General features: G+C 37.0%; 1 protein-coding gene across 1 annotated transcript; it reads left to right on the top strand.

Annotated features, from left to right (window-relative positions):
• Nucleotides 1-1,582: 1,582 nt before the first annotated feature.
• On the top strand, nucleotides 1,583-2,890 carry LOC137741424 (transcription factor MYB80-like). The gene is made up of 3 exons (XM_068481140.1): nucleotides 1,583-1,715; nucleotides 1,814-1,943; nucleotides 2,170-2,890. The coding sequence occupies exons 1-3, from the start codon at nucleotides 1,583-1,585 to the stop codon at nucleotides 2,888-2,890; spliced, it is 984 nt and encodes a 327-aa protein (XP_068337241.1).
• Nucleotides 2,891-13,389: the final 10,499 nt, after the last annotated feature.

Here is a 13,389-nt window from a genome sequence, read left to right as displayed (position 1 = left end):
TGTTCCCTCTTTCTTACCCCAACTGATCAGTTTGACATATTTTCTCTTCCATAAAGGGGGTAAAAACAAGATAAACCTAAAAAGTAAATAATTAAAACAAACTTGTGCCCAATTTTGTGGTATAATTTTTTTTTTCTTTAGAGCTTCTGGGATTTTGGACAAGAATATTATATATAGGGGAATGCTCCCAAATACCAATATTATTGTACGTAATAGATCTCAAAAACACTGTTAGTGTAGAAAATAAACATATCATTTCTATATCATCTTAATATGTCGTCGATGTTGTCCCATTACATAGGTAACAAAGATTCCCCTATAGTTGTAATATATAAAGTATCAATATGTTGTCAATATTGCAGATCTACTGCATTAAATCAGTAATGTTGTTACCATTTCAATATTTGAGAGCATTTCAATATTTGAGTGCATTTCACAGTATTATAACAAATCGTAAATATGAGGCTTAGACGACAACGACGACAACAACAACAACCAAGTTTTGTATACTCCACTTAATGAGATTGGTTGTATGAATCCTAGTATACTATTGTGCTCGGTTTTGCTCCTAGTGTTCTGTTAACTCCAAGTACTTTATATATTTTCTTATAGTCTCTTTTAAAGTCTTCCCCTGAGTCTCTGTCTCATAGTTCTATCTTAACTGAAGCAACTATAGGTGTTCGATTCACATATCCAAATCATCTTAACCGATTTTCTCTCATATATGCACACACACACACATATATATTCATTAAAACTAAACAAACTATTAATTATGTGGGTTTTTTAATCAATTTACAAGTACATGAAGTCTTCCATAACCATATATTGCATGATTTAGCAACGGTAACATTATTGGACAACCTTGCCGACAAGGCCACACGGTTGCAGACAACATGAACGCATAGCTTGGAAGAAACTAGTAGGGAAATGCACACGTGACCATCACGTGCAACAACCTTAACTAGGTTTTGTCTGAGGAGAGCAGAAAGCCACCCAAAAACCATGCACGGATGAAGCATCATACATGCGTGCGTGCAGTCAACCGAGAGAGAGAGAGAGAGAGAGAGAGAGAGAGAGAGAGAGAGAGAGAGAGAGAGGGTTGACCGGGTGTCATGTGGGTGAGCTACCGGCCAAAGTCTCACACGCTCAATGGCGTTGAAGTTTTTAATGAAATCACGAGCCTTTGATGGGATTTTTCCAGTAACCCTATTATGTCATGGCTAATGCATTTGAACCTCTTCATACATTATATCATATATATAAAGAATATTAGAGAACAGGTAAACCTGTAAGAGAAATTTAGAAATTAAAAAAAAAAAATTCCCGAAGAAAATGTTTTCGTTTCTTTGTTTTTAGCAAACCAAAATCAAAGAAAAATGTTTTAGCTCTTTTAGCTTATTAGTTTACTTCCACTACTTTCTCAACTCTCAAGCCCTAATCTTGTCTTTTTTTTCTTTTCCAAAATTGTTGACATTTTCGTTTAAGAAAACCTCGATAGCATGAAGAAGATTATTATTGGCATTTTTTAAGTTGAGGAGTGAAAGTTCTTCGAAAAATAGATAGAAAAAGAAAGAGAAAGATGGGTCGGATTCCATGCTGTGAGAAGGACACTGTGAAAAGGGGGCAGTGGACTCCTGAAGAAGATAACAAGCTCTCTTCCTACATTGCCCAACATGGCACTCGTAACTGGCGCCTCATCCCCAAAAATGCTGGTAATTACTATTTACAACTGCAAAAACTCTCTCTCTCTCTCTCTCTCTCTCTCTCTCTCTCTCTCTCTTCCTGAAACGTTCTTCATTTGGTTTACAAGGTTTACAAAGATGTGGGAAAAGCTGCAGGCTACGTTGGACAAACTACCTTCGCCCCGACCTTAAGCACGGACAATTCTCCGACGCGGAAGAGCAAATAATTGTTAAGCTCCACTCCATTGTTGGCAACCGGTAATGTTGATCTTTTTCTGTTATATGATACAAAAAGAAATAGTTATTAGCACTCCAATGCATCTAGTTATCCTGCCATTCTTCCTCATTTATTCTTTTCACTTTTTACTATAATTAAAGAAGTGAATGCTTTTTTCTCTTTTAAGGTGCGAATAACAGCTCCCTTGCATCCTCTACATATTTCAAGTACTCGGCTCACTAATCATTTCCGGTGAATGTGTCACAGATGGTCGTTGATTGCAGCGCGACTACCTGGCCGCACCGACAACGATGTGAAAAATCACTGGAACACCAAGCTGAAGAAGAAGCTATCAGGCATGGGGATCGACCCCGTCACACACAAACCCTTTTCCCACCTCATGGCCGAGATTGCAACCACACTAGAGCAGCCACAGGCGGCTCACCTTGCAGAATCAGCACTCGGCTTCTTTAAGGACGAAATGCTCCACCTCCTTACAAAGAAGCGCATGGACTTCCAGCTCCAACACATCAATCCAACGCCGGGAAACAGCACGGCCACGTACATTAACAGAAAGCAGGAAGAAAAAGACGGTACTATTGAAAAGATCAAGATTGGTTTATCTAGGGCAATGCAAGAACAACCAGACATGTTAAACTCAAACAAACTTTGGACGGACACTACTGGAGCAATATCTGTGAACATCACAGGGAACTACAGTCCTTTCCCCTTGCCCATGTCTGGATTTCAGTACGGCCATTCAACGTTTGGGAATGAAGGCAATGGATCGCTGTGGAGCCAGAGTCTATGTACTGGAAGTACGGCAGCAGATCAGCTGGGCCAGTTGCATGACAAACTTGAGGTGGAAGAAAACGGAGAGGAGTCCACGGGTGGAAAGGAGCTGAGAAACGGATCATCCAACATATTCAACTCGGATGGTCTCTTGTGGGATTTACCATCTGATGATCTGATGAATCAGATGGTTTAGTATAAATACATGTGTGAAGGAAATTTAAAAGATAGGTTCAAATCCCTGAAATTTCTTGTGGCTGTGACAATGACAATGTAAATAAGGTCATTATATAAATTATGGTAAAAGAAATATTAGTAAAAGAAAATAACTTACTGTGAATTGCATGGTGAATCATGCGAAATATGAAGATGAAGAAGATGAAACATGCGAAAGAAGTGCTGTTAAGGAGCCTTAAGTCCTTGTAGCTGCTTCTCAAGTCCTCCTCTTCGTTTCTATGACGGACTCATCTTTGACCTTCTATTGAGAGTATCAATCCCCCTTGGGGAAAAGGGAGGCGTTGCATGTACTTATAAGTAATTAGGCTACTCTCTATATTGCCAATTGATTTTATGGTGGAATCTCAACTTCTTCATAAATAATATCAGGATAAGTTGTCCTGTGTGTGAGCCTAAATGTGCTTATAAGTAATTGAGCTATTCTCCATATTGTCAATTGGTTTTATGGTGGAACCTCAACTTCTTCGCTGCTTCTCCAAACCCTGCTGCATCTCCCCTGAAACCCTTGCACACAACATGAATTGGGGAATTTTTTAATGGTTTTACCTTAATTTCTATTTTCAAATTTGGTGAACTACCTTCTTGGCTGCCAGGGCGAATGCTAGAATGATTTGGTTTAGTGTTGGGTTCTACTCTGCTTATCTTGCCTAGGATAAGGTCGGTGTTACAATCAAGCACAATGACAACGATGAGCAGTAAGTGTAGTAGTCACGGGCTGGAGGTGGCTCATTCACCGTTACTAGAGACATCGTTGGCGAGTTCTTAGTAGGGGTAAGAAGATCACTCTTCACCTTAAGGAAGAACAGCTTGAGTACCTTGAATACCTTGAGGAGCACCGTCTCATGGATTTGTTTAAGAAGCAATATGTGTTCTTCAGTTAATCTCACTCTGGATTTGAGAAAAAGATCACTGACATGGAGATTTGATGTCGAAGACGAGGGAGTAACGAAGAAAGAGGAAGGGGCGGTTGTGGACATTGACGAAAAGAAGGGAAAGAGAAGGAAAAGAAGATCTACGGCGGTTGGTTAATTCTTCAAAAATGTTGTCTAACTTCACTAATCATTTTCCATGAACGGAACAGATGGCACAGTTGATTGCCTGGTCACACCTGATAACTAAACCAAATATATGGAAGAAATCACAGATGTATGAAGAAAGTCTTAGTGATGATGAATAAAGAAAGCAAGAAACAAAGAACTCTAGAGAGAGAAACGAGCGGAAGACGAAAGAGTAAATTGTATTGAATGAAACCAATCGTAACAGATTACATCAGTTATATCCCAACAATTCTAACTAACTTGCTTATGTGGCAATCCTCTACATCTCTCCTTATTTCTCCTTATTATGCTCTAACCATTCAATGATTGCCACTTGTACATTTCAGTTATTACCCCCCCCCCCCACACACACAAATCTCAGCTAGGATGTCCAAGATTGAGATTGATACAATGATTTACAAATGTTGGATTGTGTAACCCTTTAGTCAGCACATCAGCAACCTAGTTGTCTATTGAGACATTGTGACTGTATCCAACACACATCTGCAGCACAGTTTGCTAATCCTTTATATTTAGCCTCTATGGAGCTTCTTGAAACTATTTCTTAGATTGCCAAGATATAGGATTGAGACCAAGAAAGACAACATATCATGTGATTGACCTTATTGTATTGATGTCTGCAACCCAATCTGCATCAATATAGGCTGAAATTTGTTATTAGAGTCTGCAAAATATGTGAGACCACATTGTATAGTTCCTTGGAGATACCTGAGTATCCTTTTGACCAAAAACATATGTGCATCAGTTGGATTGGTCATGTACTGGCATACAACATTCATAGAATAGGCTATATCAGGCCTAGTGAATGTCAAATATTGAAGTGCACCAACTATGCTTATGTAAAAACTTGGATTAGCTAAAGGTTGACCCTCATATAGTAATAAATTTGTATGTGGTTTTCAGGGAGTTGGAGCTGGTTTACAATTCTCCATTCCAACTTTTTTAATGAGTTCCTTTGCATATTTAGCTTGACTGATAAATACATCACCATTATCTCTGTATTGAATTTGTAAGCCCAAAAAATATGTTAACTTCCCCATTTCTTTTAAATAAAAATTTTCACTTAGAGCAGTAACCATAGCTTGAACTTTAGAGATGTTGGAACCTGTGAGGATTATACCATATACATACAACAATAGAATGACTACATCTTTGCCATCTGTTTTAACAAATAGACTTGTATCAGCTTGAGACACTTTGAAGCCCAGAGATGGTAGCACACCTGTGAATTTTGAATTTCAAGCTCTTGGAGCTTGTTTGAGACCATATAAAGATTTGACAAGCTTACATACATAATCTGGAGTCTTTGAATCCACAAAACCAAGTGGTTGTTTCATACATATATATATATATATATATATATATATATATATATATATATATATATATTTCCTCCTACAATTCTCTATGTAGAAAGGCATTCCTAATTGGCGAAGTTCCCACTTGTGACATATATATATATATATATATATATATATATATATATATATATTTCCTCCTACAATTCTCCATGTAGAAAGGCATTCTTAATGTCTAATTGGCGAAGTTCCCACTTGTGACTTGTAGCTAAAGCAAGTATAAATCTCACTGTAGTATGCCTTACCACAAGGCTAAATGTCTCAGAGTAATCCAACCCATGTTCTTGTGTATAACATTGTGCAACCAATCTTGCCTTATATCTGGTTATGCTGCCATTTGGATTTTTCTTCAATTTGTAAACCCATTTATTCTTTATGATCGTTCTGTTAGGAGGTTGAGGTATTAATGTCCATGTAGCTTGCCCTTTAAGAGCATCAAACTCATCCTGCATTGCTTACTGCTAATTAGAATTACTTGTAGTTGCTTTGAAATTCTTTGGTTCTTCAAAATCAGTGATCTCAGCCAGAAATGAAAAATCACCACAGCATAAAGAACCATCATTTATATTTAGAGACTGTAATTCAGGTAAATCTGCATGAAAAACAGTGTAATCCTTTCTTTGAATGGTTCCAGTTTGTAATCTGGTATTCATAGAGTGAGTACTTGAAGCATCTCCAGTTGAAGGATGTAAAGGTTGTTCACAATCATTCATAGAGATAGGAAGTAATACCTGAAGTTGAGCTGGATCAAAGACATGCAACAAGGGTTGATGCAGATCTTGTACTGGAGTAGGTGAGTGTGATGAATATGGTTCAAATTCCTGTGTATTTGTTGCATTCTGTGAACTTTCAGTTGATGCAGAAGATATATTAGGTGCTCCCAGTAAAGAAGTATCATCAGAAACTGAGCGAGCTGTGTCATTTTCTTTCCTTTCTTGTATATATAGAACTCTTAACTAAACTATAATTGGAGCTGAATGTATTGAAGTCTGTACGATATTATTTCTTGGTATTACAGAAGACTGATATTTATTTGGAAAAATAGACTCATCATGAAGAACATGCCTAGAGAGAATTAATTTCTTAGTCTGCAAGTTATAACAGATAGCCCATTTTGTCACATCCCGACCTGAGCTTTACCACATCCTGGGTTCAACTTCGTCATAGCACGATATTGTCCGCTTTGGGCCCCGACCACGCCCTCATGGTTTTATTTCTGGGAACTCACACGAGAACTTCCCAGTGGGTCACCCATCTTGGGATTGCTCTCACGCGAACTCGCTTAACTTTGGAGTTTCGATGAACTCTGAAGCCAGTTAGCTCCCAAAATGCCTCGTGCTAAAGAAGGTGGACATTACATATAAGGCATAGAGGATCCTCTCCCTTGGGCGATGTGGGATCTAACACCTTTATACCCTGAATCATAGCCTAAGAACACACAAACTGAGGTTTTTGGCTGAAACTTGCTATCATTTTAGTGTCTCAAATAAGGATAGATTGCAGACCCATAAACCCTCAAATCTTGAAGAGATGGATGTTTATCATACAGATAAAAAAAGGGTGAATGAAACCAAATGAATGTAAAGACAAGAAACCTTATGAGTCATCCATTTTGATTTCATAAACTCTTTGAACACATTACTTACAAACTCTCCACCTCAATCTAATTGTAAGCATTTAATTTGAGTTCCAAATTGAACTTCAACATATTTATAGAACTTGACAAATACTGAGAACACCTCAGATTTATTATAAAGTGGGAAAATCCACATATATCTTGTACAATCATCAACAAATACAACATAGAACCTATATCCCTCTGTAGATTTTACAAAAGAGAATCCCTAAACATCAAAGTGTATTCTATCAAATGGTAAAACACACCTAGAACCATCATTAGAGAATGGTTTCCTGGTAATTTTCCCATGAATACAATTAGTGCACATTGCATGCTTATTATCAATAGTGACTGGAATTTTGGACTTAGCTAACATAACTGCCAACACTTCATTTGTAGGATGCCCTAGCCTTTGATGCCATAGTGAAGACTTTACTAACTGCCCAATGAATGCACTTGACTCCTTCCATGATGACATAGGAATCTGAAACATGTCTTGAGGCCTACTTCTTCTTTTGTACAAGATCTTCCTTGTCACCTTGTCCTGCACAAAGAAATATGTGTCATCACAGATAAACCAACACCTATTGTCTTTGCATAATTGTTTTACAGACATAAGATTGATAGCAATTGATGAAACATGTAAGACATTCTTCAAAATGATGGAATGAGATGGTGTTTTGACAACTGTGGAACCAATATTTTGAATTGGCAAATCTTGACCATTGCCAATCTTAATTTTCTCTAAACCTTCAAATGGAGAGACATGATTGAGACTAGCAAGATCCAAAGTCATGTGATGAGAAGCTCATGTGTCCATAATCCAAGTTGCAGGATTAGAGTATGATGGTGAAGCTTGTGCAGACATGCCTTGCATTTGATAAGACAGATCAGGCATACACAAATTATGTTGCATTACATGAGGTACATGTGTGTACATGTGTTGGAACTTGATAGGAATAATGAGCAACATAATTTGGTGGCTCTGGAATTGTATGAGGTTGTCCTTGATTCACAGACTCAAGATCAGCAGGTGGTCCAGATGGTTGATATGAGTAGTTGGCACTGTGATAGCTCTCAAGTGCAATATGGCCCCTTTTTTAACACTTTGTCATGAAATGTGGCGAATTATTTTAAGAGTTTCTATAAAAACAGGTAGGTGCAGTATGCCCTCTTCTTTGACACATTTGACACTCAGGATGCAGTGTAATTCTTGGTTCAGTATTTCCATTCCAGCCACTGTTGCTTATATAGTTGTTAGAGCCCTTGCCTTTATATCCAAACCTGTAATTGCCATTTCCCCTCAATTGTCCTCCATTGTAGAATCTCTGTTGACCACCATTAAGATTCAAAGAAGATTGTTGTTATTTAGAGTTATCAAAAGGCGGATCCATATGACCCAAAAAACCAGTACTTGAACCATATGAAGTTTGATCTGAAAAATATGCAGGATGTCCCATTTGAGACTGTGAACCAAATGACACTTGTTGTGGTAAAGGACTCCAAGTGATAGTACCACCAGTACTTGATGGATCGCTTGCAGAAAAATTAGAACTAGATGCACCATTGCTATAGTGAGAACTGGCACCAGCATTAGTATTATGCATATATAAAGCTGCCATACTTTGTGTTAAAGAACTCAAGACAACATCATTTTCCCTTTCAGCTCCCAATAGTAGTGCCCTGAATTCTTTCATGGTAATAATGAACTCTCTTGCAAGAATCACAGTTCTTATTGTGGCATATTCTTTTGGTAACCCAGCAATCATAACATCATTATTGAATATATATTCTCCAGCAGCAATCAATTGATCCCTTATAGATTTGATTCTCAACAAGTACTTAGCCATTGAATCACCACCTTTTTGCATTGTGTGCAACTCAGTCTTCAAATGATTCACACCAATTTTAGACACAGATGCATAAATGTCTTCAAGATTAGCCCATGCTTCAGCAACAGTCTTGCACCCAATTACTTGTTGCATAAATGTCTTCAAGATTAGCCCATGCTTCAGCAACAGTCTTGCACCCAATTACTTGTTCAATAGCATCATCTGATAGTGTAGCCATTAACAAACTTAACAAAGCCAAATCTACAGTCTCCCATTCTTGAAAAGTAATTGTCACCTCTTTTGTAATCTCAGTTTCAGCACTCACCACAAACTTAGATGGACAATTTGCAGAACCATCAAAATAATCAAACAGTTTGTACCCTTTAAGCACCGACTTGAATTAAAATGACTACTTAGTGTAAATGTGATCATTCAACTTAATAGTTAACATTCCCAACAAACCCTCAACTTTCACAGAAGAAGAAGCCACATCTAACAAATTCCAAGAAGTAATCTTTGACAAATCTTTAAACAATACAACTATAAACTTGCTTGAATCACTGGCTTTGGCCTTTTAGATTCTTTCTTGACACAGAGTAAATGGCATTGGCCTTCTCAAAACATTTAGTGCAAAGTAATTCATTCAATCTACAAATACTGGCATTGGCCTTCACAAACACATAAGAAAATCTACCAAACTACACTATCTCAACAAACATTTCAAGATCGCAGAAGATCACAAAAAATCTACCCACAGAAGATCGCAGGCTCGATACCATGATAACTAAACCAAATGTATGGAAGAAATCACAGATGTATGAAGAAAATCACAGTGATGATGAACAAAGAAAGCAAGAAACTAAGAACTCTAGAGAGAGAAACGAGCGGAAGACTAAAGAGTAAATTGTATTGAATGAAACCAATTGTAACAGATTACATCAGTTATATCCCAACAATTCTAACTGACTTGCTTATGTGGCAATCCTCTACATCTCTCCTTATTTCTCCGTATCATGCTCTAACCATTCAATGATTGCCACTTGTATATTTTAGTTATTAGCACCAACATGACGTGAAACGTCATCAAGCTGAAGAAGAAGCTATCGGACATGGGGATAGACCCCGACACCCTCAAATCCTTTTCCCGCTTGCGGAAGAAAACGGAGAGAAGTGGGTGGAAATTGTAAAACGGAGACAACATAATACAACTCGGATATCATGTAGTCGGATTTACAATCTAATGATCTAATGTTTCCGATGGTCTCTAATATAATGTGAGAGGAAGGTAGAATGAAATAAATTTCTGCGGCAGTGATAAACAATGATAACACAAGGCTTATTACATAAAATTATGATAAAAGAAATTATCAAAAAAAATTATAGTTCAATACTGCCGGTCCTAAGCCCGGATAGAGGAGAGAGAGCGTCAGGTAGTCGACAGCTAGCACTCCGTTTTTATGTCGAATCCCTATGTTTGCTTACTTTCAATCAATTGCTATACAACTATATCGTTTCTCTTTCCTACGAATTACATGGTGAATCATGCAAAATACGATGACGATGAAGACGTATCTGCCAGAACCTGCATATACGAACTGAGGAAAGTTAGAAAACCAGAACCGATGAATAAATATTTGAATGTAAAGGTTTAGTTTGGTCAGCACACACACCTCAAGTTGCTCTTCAGTAAATGAATCTTTCTGAATATTCCATGTATCAGCATGGGTACGTCGAAACTCTGCAACTGCTTTTGTAACTGTAGATTTCACCGGCAATGGGTCTCCACTAAAACGAGCGAGTAAAGTAACATGCTCCGGCAACCAACTGAGAAAACAGTGGAAAATGGAAATTGGTATGAGAGAGACATTCAAACATTCATATCCCGTGATAATTAAGATGAAAGAAGTCATGAAATGCTAACTTCCTCAACTTACAACATGCCAACGTGAATATTTGAGCTTGTCATACTTGACAAGAAAGGGGTCAGTGTTCCTAAATACATTTGAGCTTGTCATAGTTAACGCTGCTAAAACCCAACCTATTAGTGCGATTGTTTGAGTAACCGTGAATAATTACAAGATCAGTTGCCTGTATCGGACATGACGTACCTGGGCATATCATAAGGGGCTGACAACACGGAAGCCACCAGCACCGTGAATAGAAGCTATGGACTGGCTTGAGCTCAATGTTCTGCATTCATAAACAATGAAAGCATATGAGTTCAGGATTAATATAAATTCGGAACCAAACCTTGTTACAAATCTAGATTTAGGGTGTGTTTTGAAGTGCTTTTTGGATGACTGAAAGAGCTTTTAATGAAAATGTTTTTGGAACCAATCCTTAGTAAAAATGCAAGTAAATTATGGAAAAGCACTTGAAGTGCTTCTGCAAGAAGCACATAATGCTTCTTCTAAAAAGCACTTAACGTGTTTTCAGAATCTATAAACACTTTAACCAAAAATGTTTTCAGTCATTTTAAAACCACCTTCAAACGAGTCATTAACTTTTGTCGAAAAGAAATATAGATTAGACTTTAATTTTATTAGTACTACGGAAACTAAATTATGAGAAACCATAGTGTAACACCTCTAAAAGTAGGTCGTATCTTTATTAGAGACGTAGAGTATAATTTCTCTAACATTTCTTGTTAATCCTTATGTTGTAACAAGGGTGGAAGACAAGCTTATGCTCGAGGATATAACAAAAATAACGTGTTCGGCAGATGATGGCTCATCCAAGGCCCGATGAAGAGTGGAAGATGGGTTTGACTGCTGATGCTGGTGAATCATACGATGGTGACTCAGAGGAGGCTACGAGTCTTCAAGAGCCACTGGAATAGTGAACTACTGTGGTGAAGCCACCAGCTGGTCTCCTTTTATAAAACAAAAAAAAGCCAAGTGTAACATCTCTAATAGAAATAAGGTTCATCAATAAAAGTAAGCCATACCTTTTATTAAAGGTGTGATAAATATGATCTCTCCAACATTTTTTATTATTCCTTATGTTATAAAAGATGAGTTTATGCTCGAGGATATAACATAAGTAACGTGTCACAGTTACATTGAAAAATAACTCCGAAAACATATTCCAAAGTCATCCAAGACGCGATGAAGCCTATAAGGCAAATGAGCAAGACGTTGATTTCATATTGCTTGTACATAACAGCCTAGGGAAAAAGAAAAAAAAAGGAGAAATGACAAATGAGCACGACATTGAATATATCTTGGATTCCGTCGAATCCCTTTTTTTTTATCATTGATTCAGCTCTTGGCATTTTCTAGATTAAGATGTTTGATTTCTTATTGCTTGTACATAACAACCTAGAAAATAAAGGCTAATGCTTAATATATTAATATAACTTTTGATAGTGGCTTGGAAGTGGCCTACAAATTACATCCCCCCTTAGATTTCTTAATGTTATCAGAGAACTTCAACAAAATAGTAATGCCAGATCATTTCCGCAAAGCCTTTTTTACGCTCGGTTAAAACCAGAGATAAATAAATCTGTTAATGGATCGGATTTTGACCCGAATTCGATCAGAATCTGATAATTCGATTATAAATAGATTTGGATATTTGACTAAAGCTGATTTGGTCCGATAATAATCTATCTGATCGACTTAATATATCATATTATTTGATTTTGATATTATTACACTTTTTTGTAATCATAATTAAGTTTTTTTATGCAATAAAAATACACTTATATCATATTTTCTTATTATTCAACAAAAAATTAAATTAAAAGTAAAAAAAAAATATATATATATATATAACAAAAGGATGAGGTTACTAATGATATTTTAATATTTTCCAAGTCTCAAATTAAATCCGATAAGGATCCAATTTGATCGGATGGTAATTGGATATGCATTGACTAGAATGATTCGAGTCCGGATAGGATTCAAATTTGTCAATCCGATTATAAATGAATCCGGATATGAATCAAGACTGATTCAATTCAAATCGGACTTGTTTACAAGTCTAAAGATAAATAAGAGTGCAAGGAAAGAAAAGAGTTTGGCGGAATTTATTGGACGAATTGTAAGCCAACGACTTGTTTTATTGTACTAAACTGTCAACTTTTTGCCTCACCAGAAAAAAAAATAGTTCTACTTGTTGCTTTAAAGTGATATCTGCTTACTCCAGCAAGATGACAAACCTGGCGAAGTTTTCTATGACATGCCAAATGTGTACTTTGTTTTTGAGGTGCCAATCTGTTTATTTGTACCTCCAGATTTTTGACAAGTTTTTTCATCTGTTAAATTTTGGAAAGGGAGAGAGATGGGTGTTGGTGAAGCAGCAGAAGATCAGCAGTTACCGTCGCTCATAAGTTCTTCATCAGGTGAACTCAACCAACCTCTCAAAAGAACTGGTAATCTAAACTCATACCATTTTTGCTTACAAATTTTATCGAGTTGTATGCTTATGTAGTTAGATTTTGCTGCAAGGAAATATGTTAGAACCAAGGGAGTTAATAAATTTGTTGATGAGTGGCACGTGACCGTTTGGTTTAGTGGCACTCAATCATCATTTTGTTGGAGGAGGTCATGAGTTAGAGGTTTCATGGATAACCAGAGGACTCAGAGGGG

The sequence above is a fragment of the Pyrus communis genome, chromosome 8 (genome assembly GCF_963583255.1).
Source record: "Pyrus communis chromosome 8, drPyrComm1.1, whole genome shotgun sequence".
In the NCBI taxonomy this organism is placed as follows: Eukaryota; Viridiplantae; Streptophyta; class Magnoliopsida; order Rosales; family Rosaceae; genus Pyrus; species Pyrus communis.
Note: the sequence above shows the minus strand (reverse complement) of the source record. Positions and strands in the feature narration are given on the sequence as shown.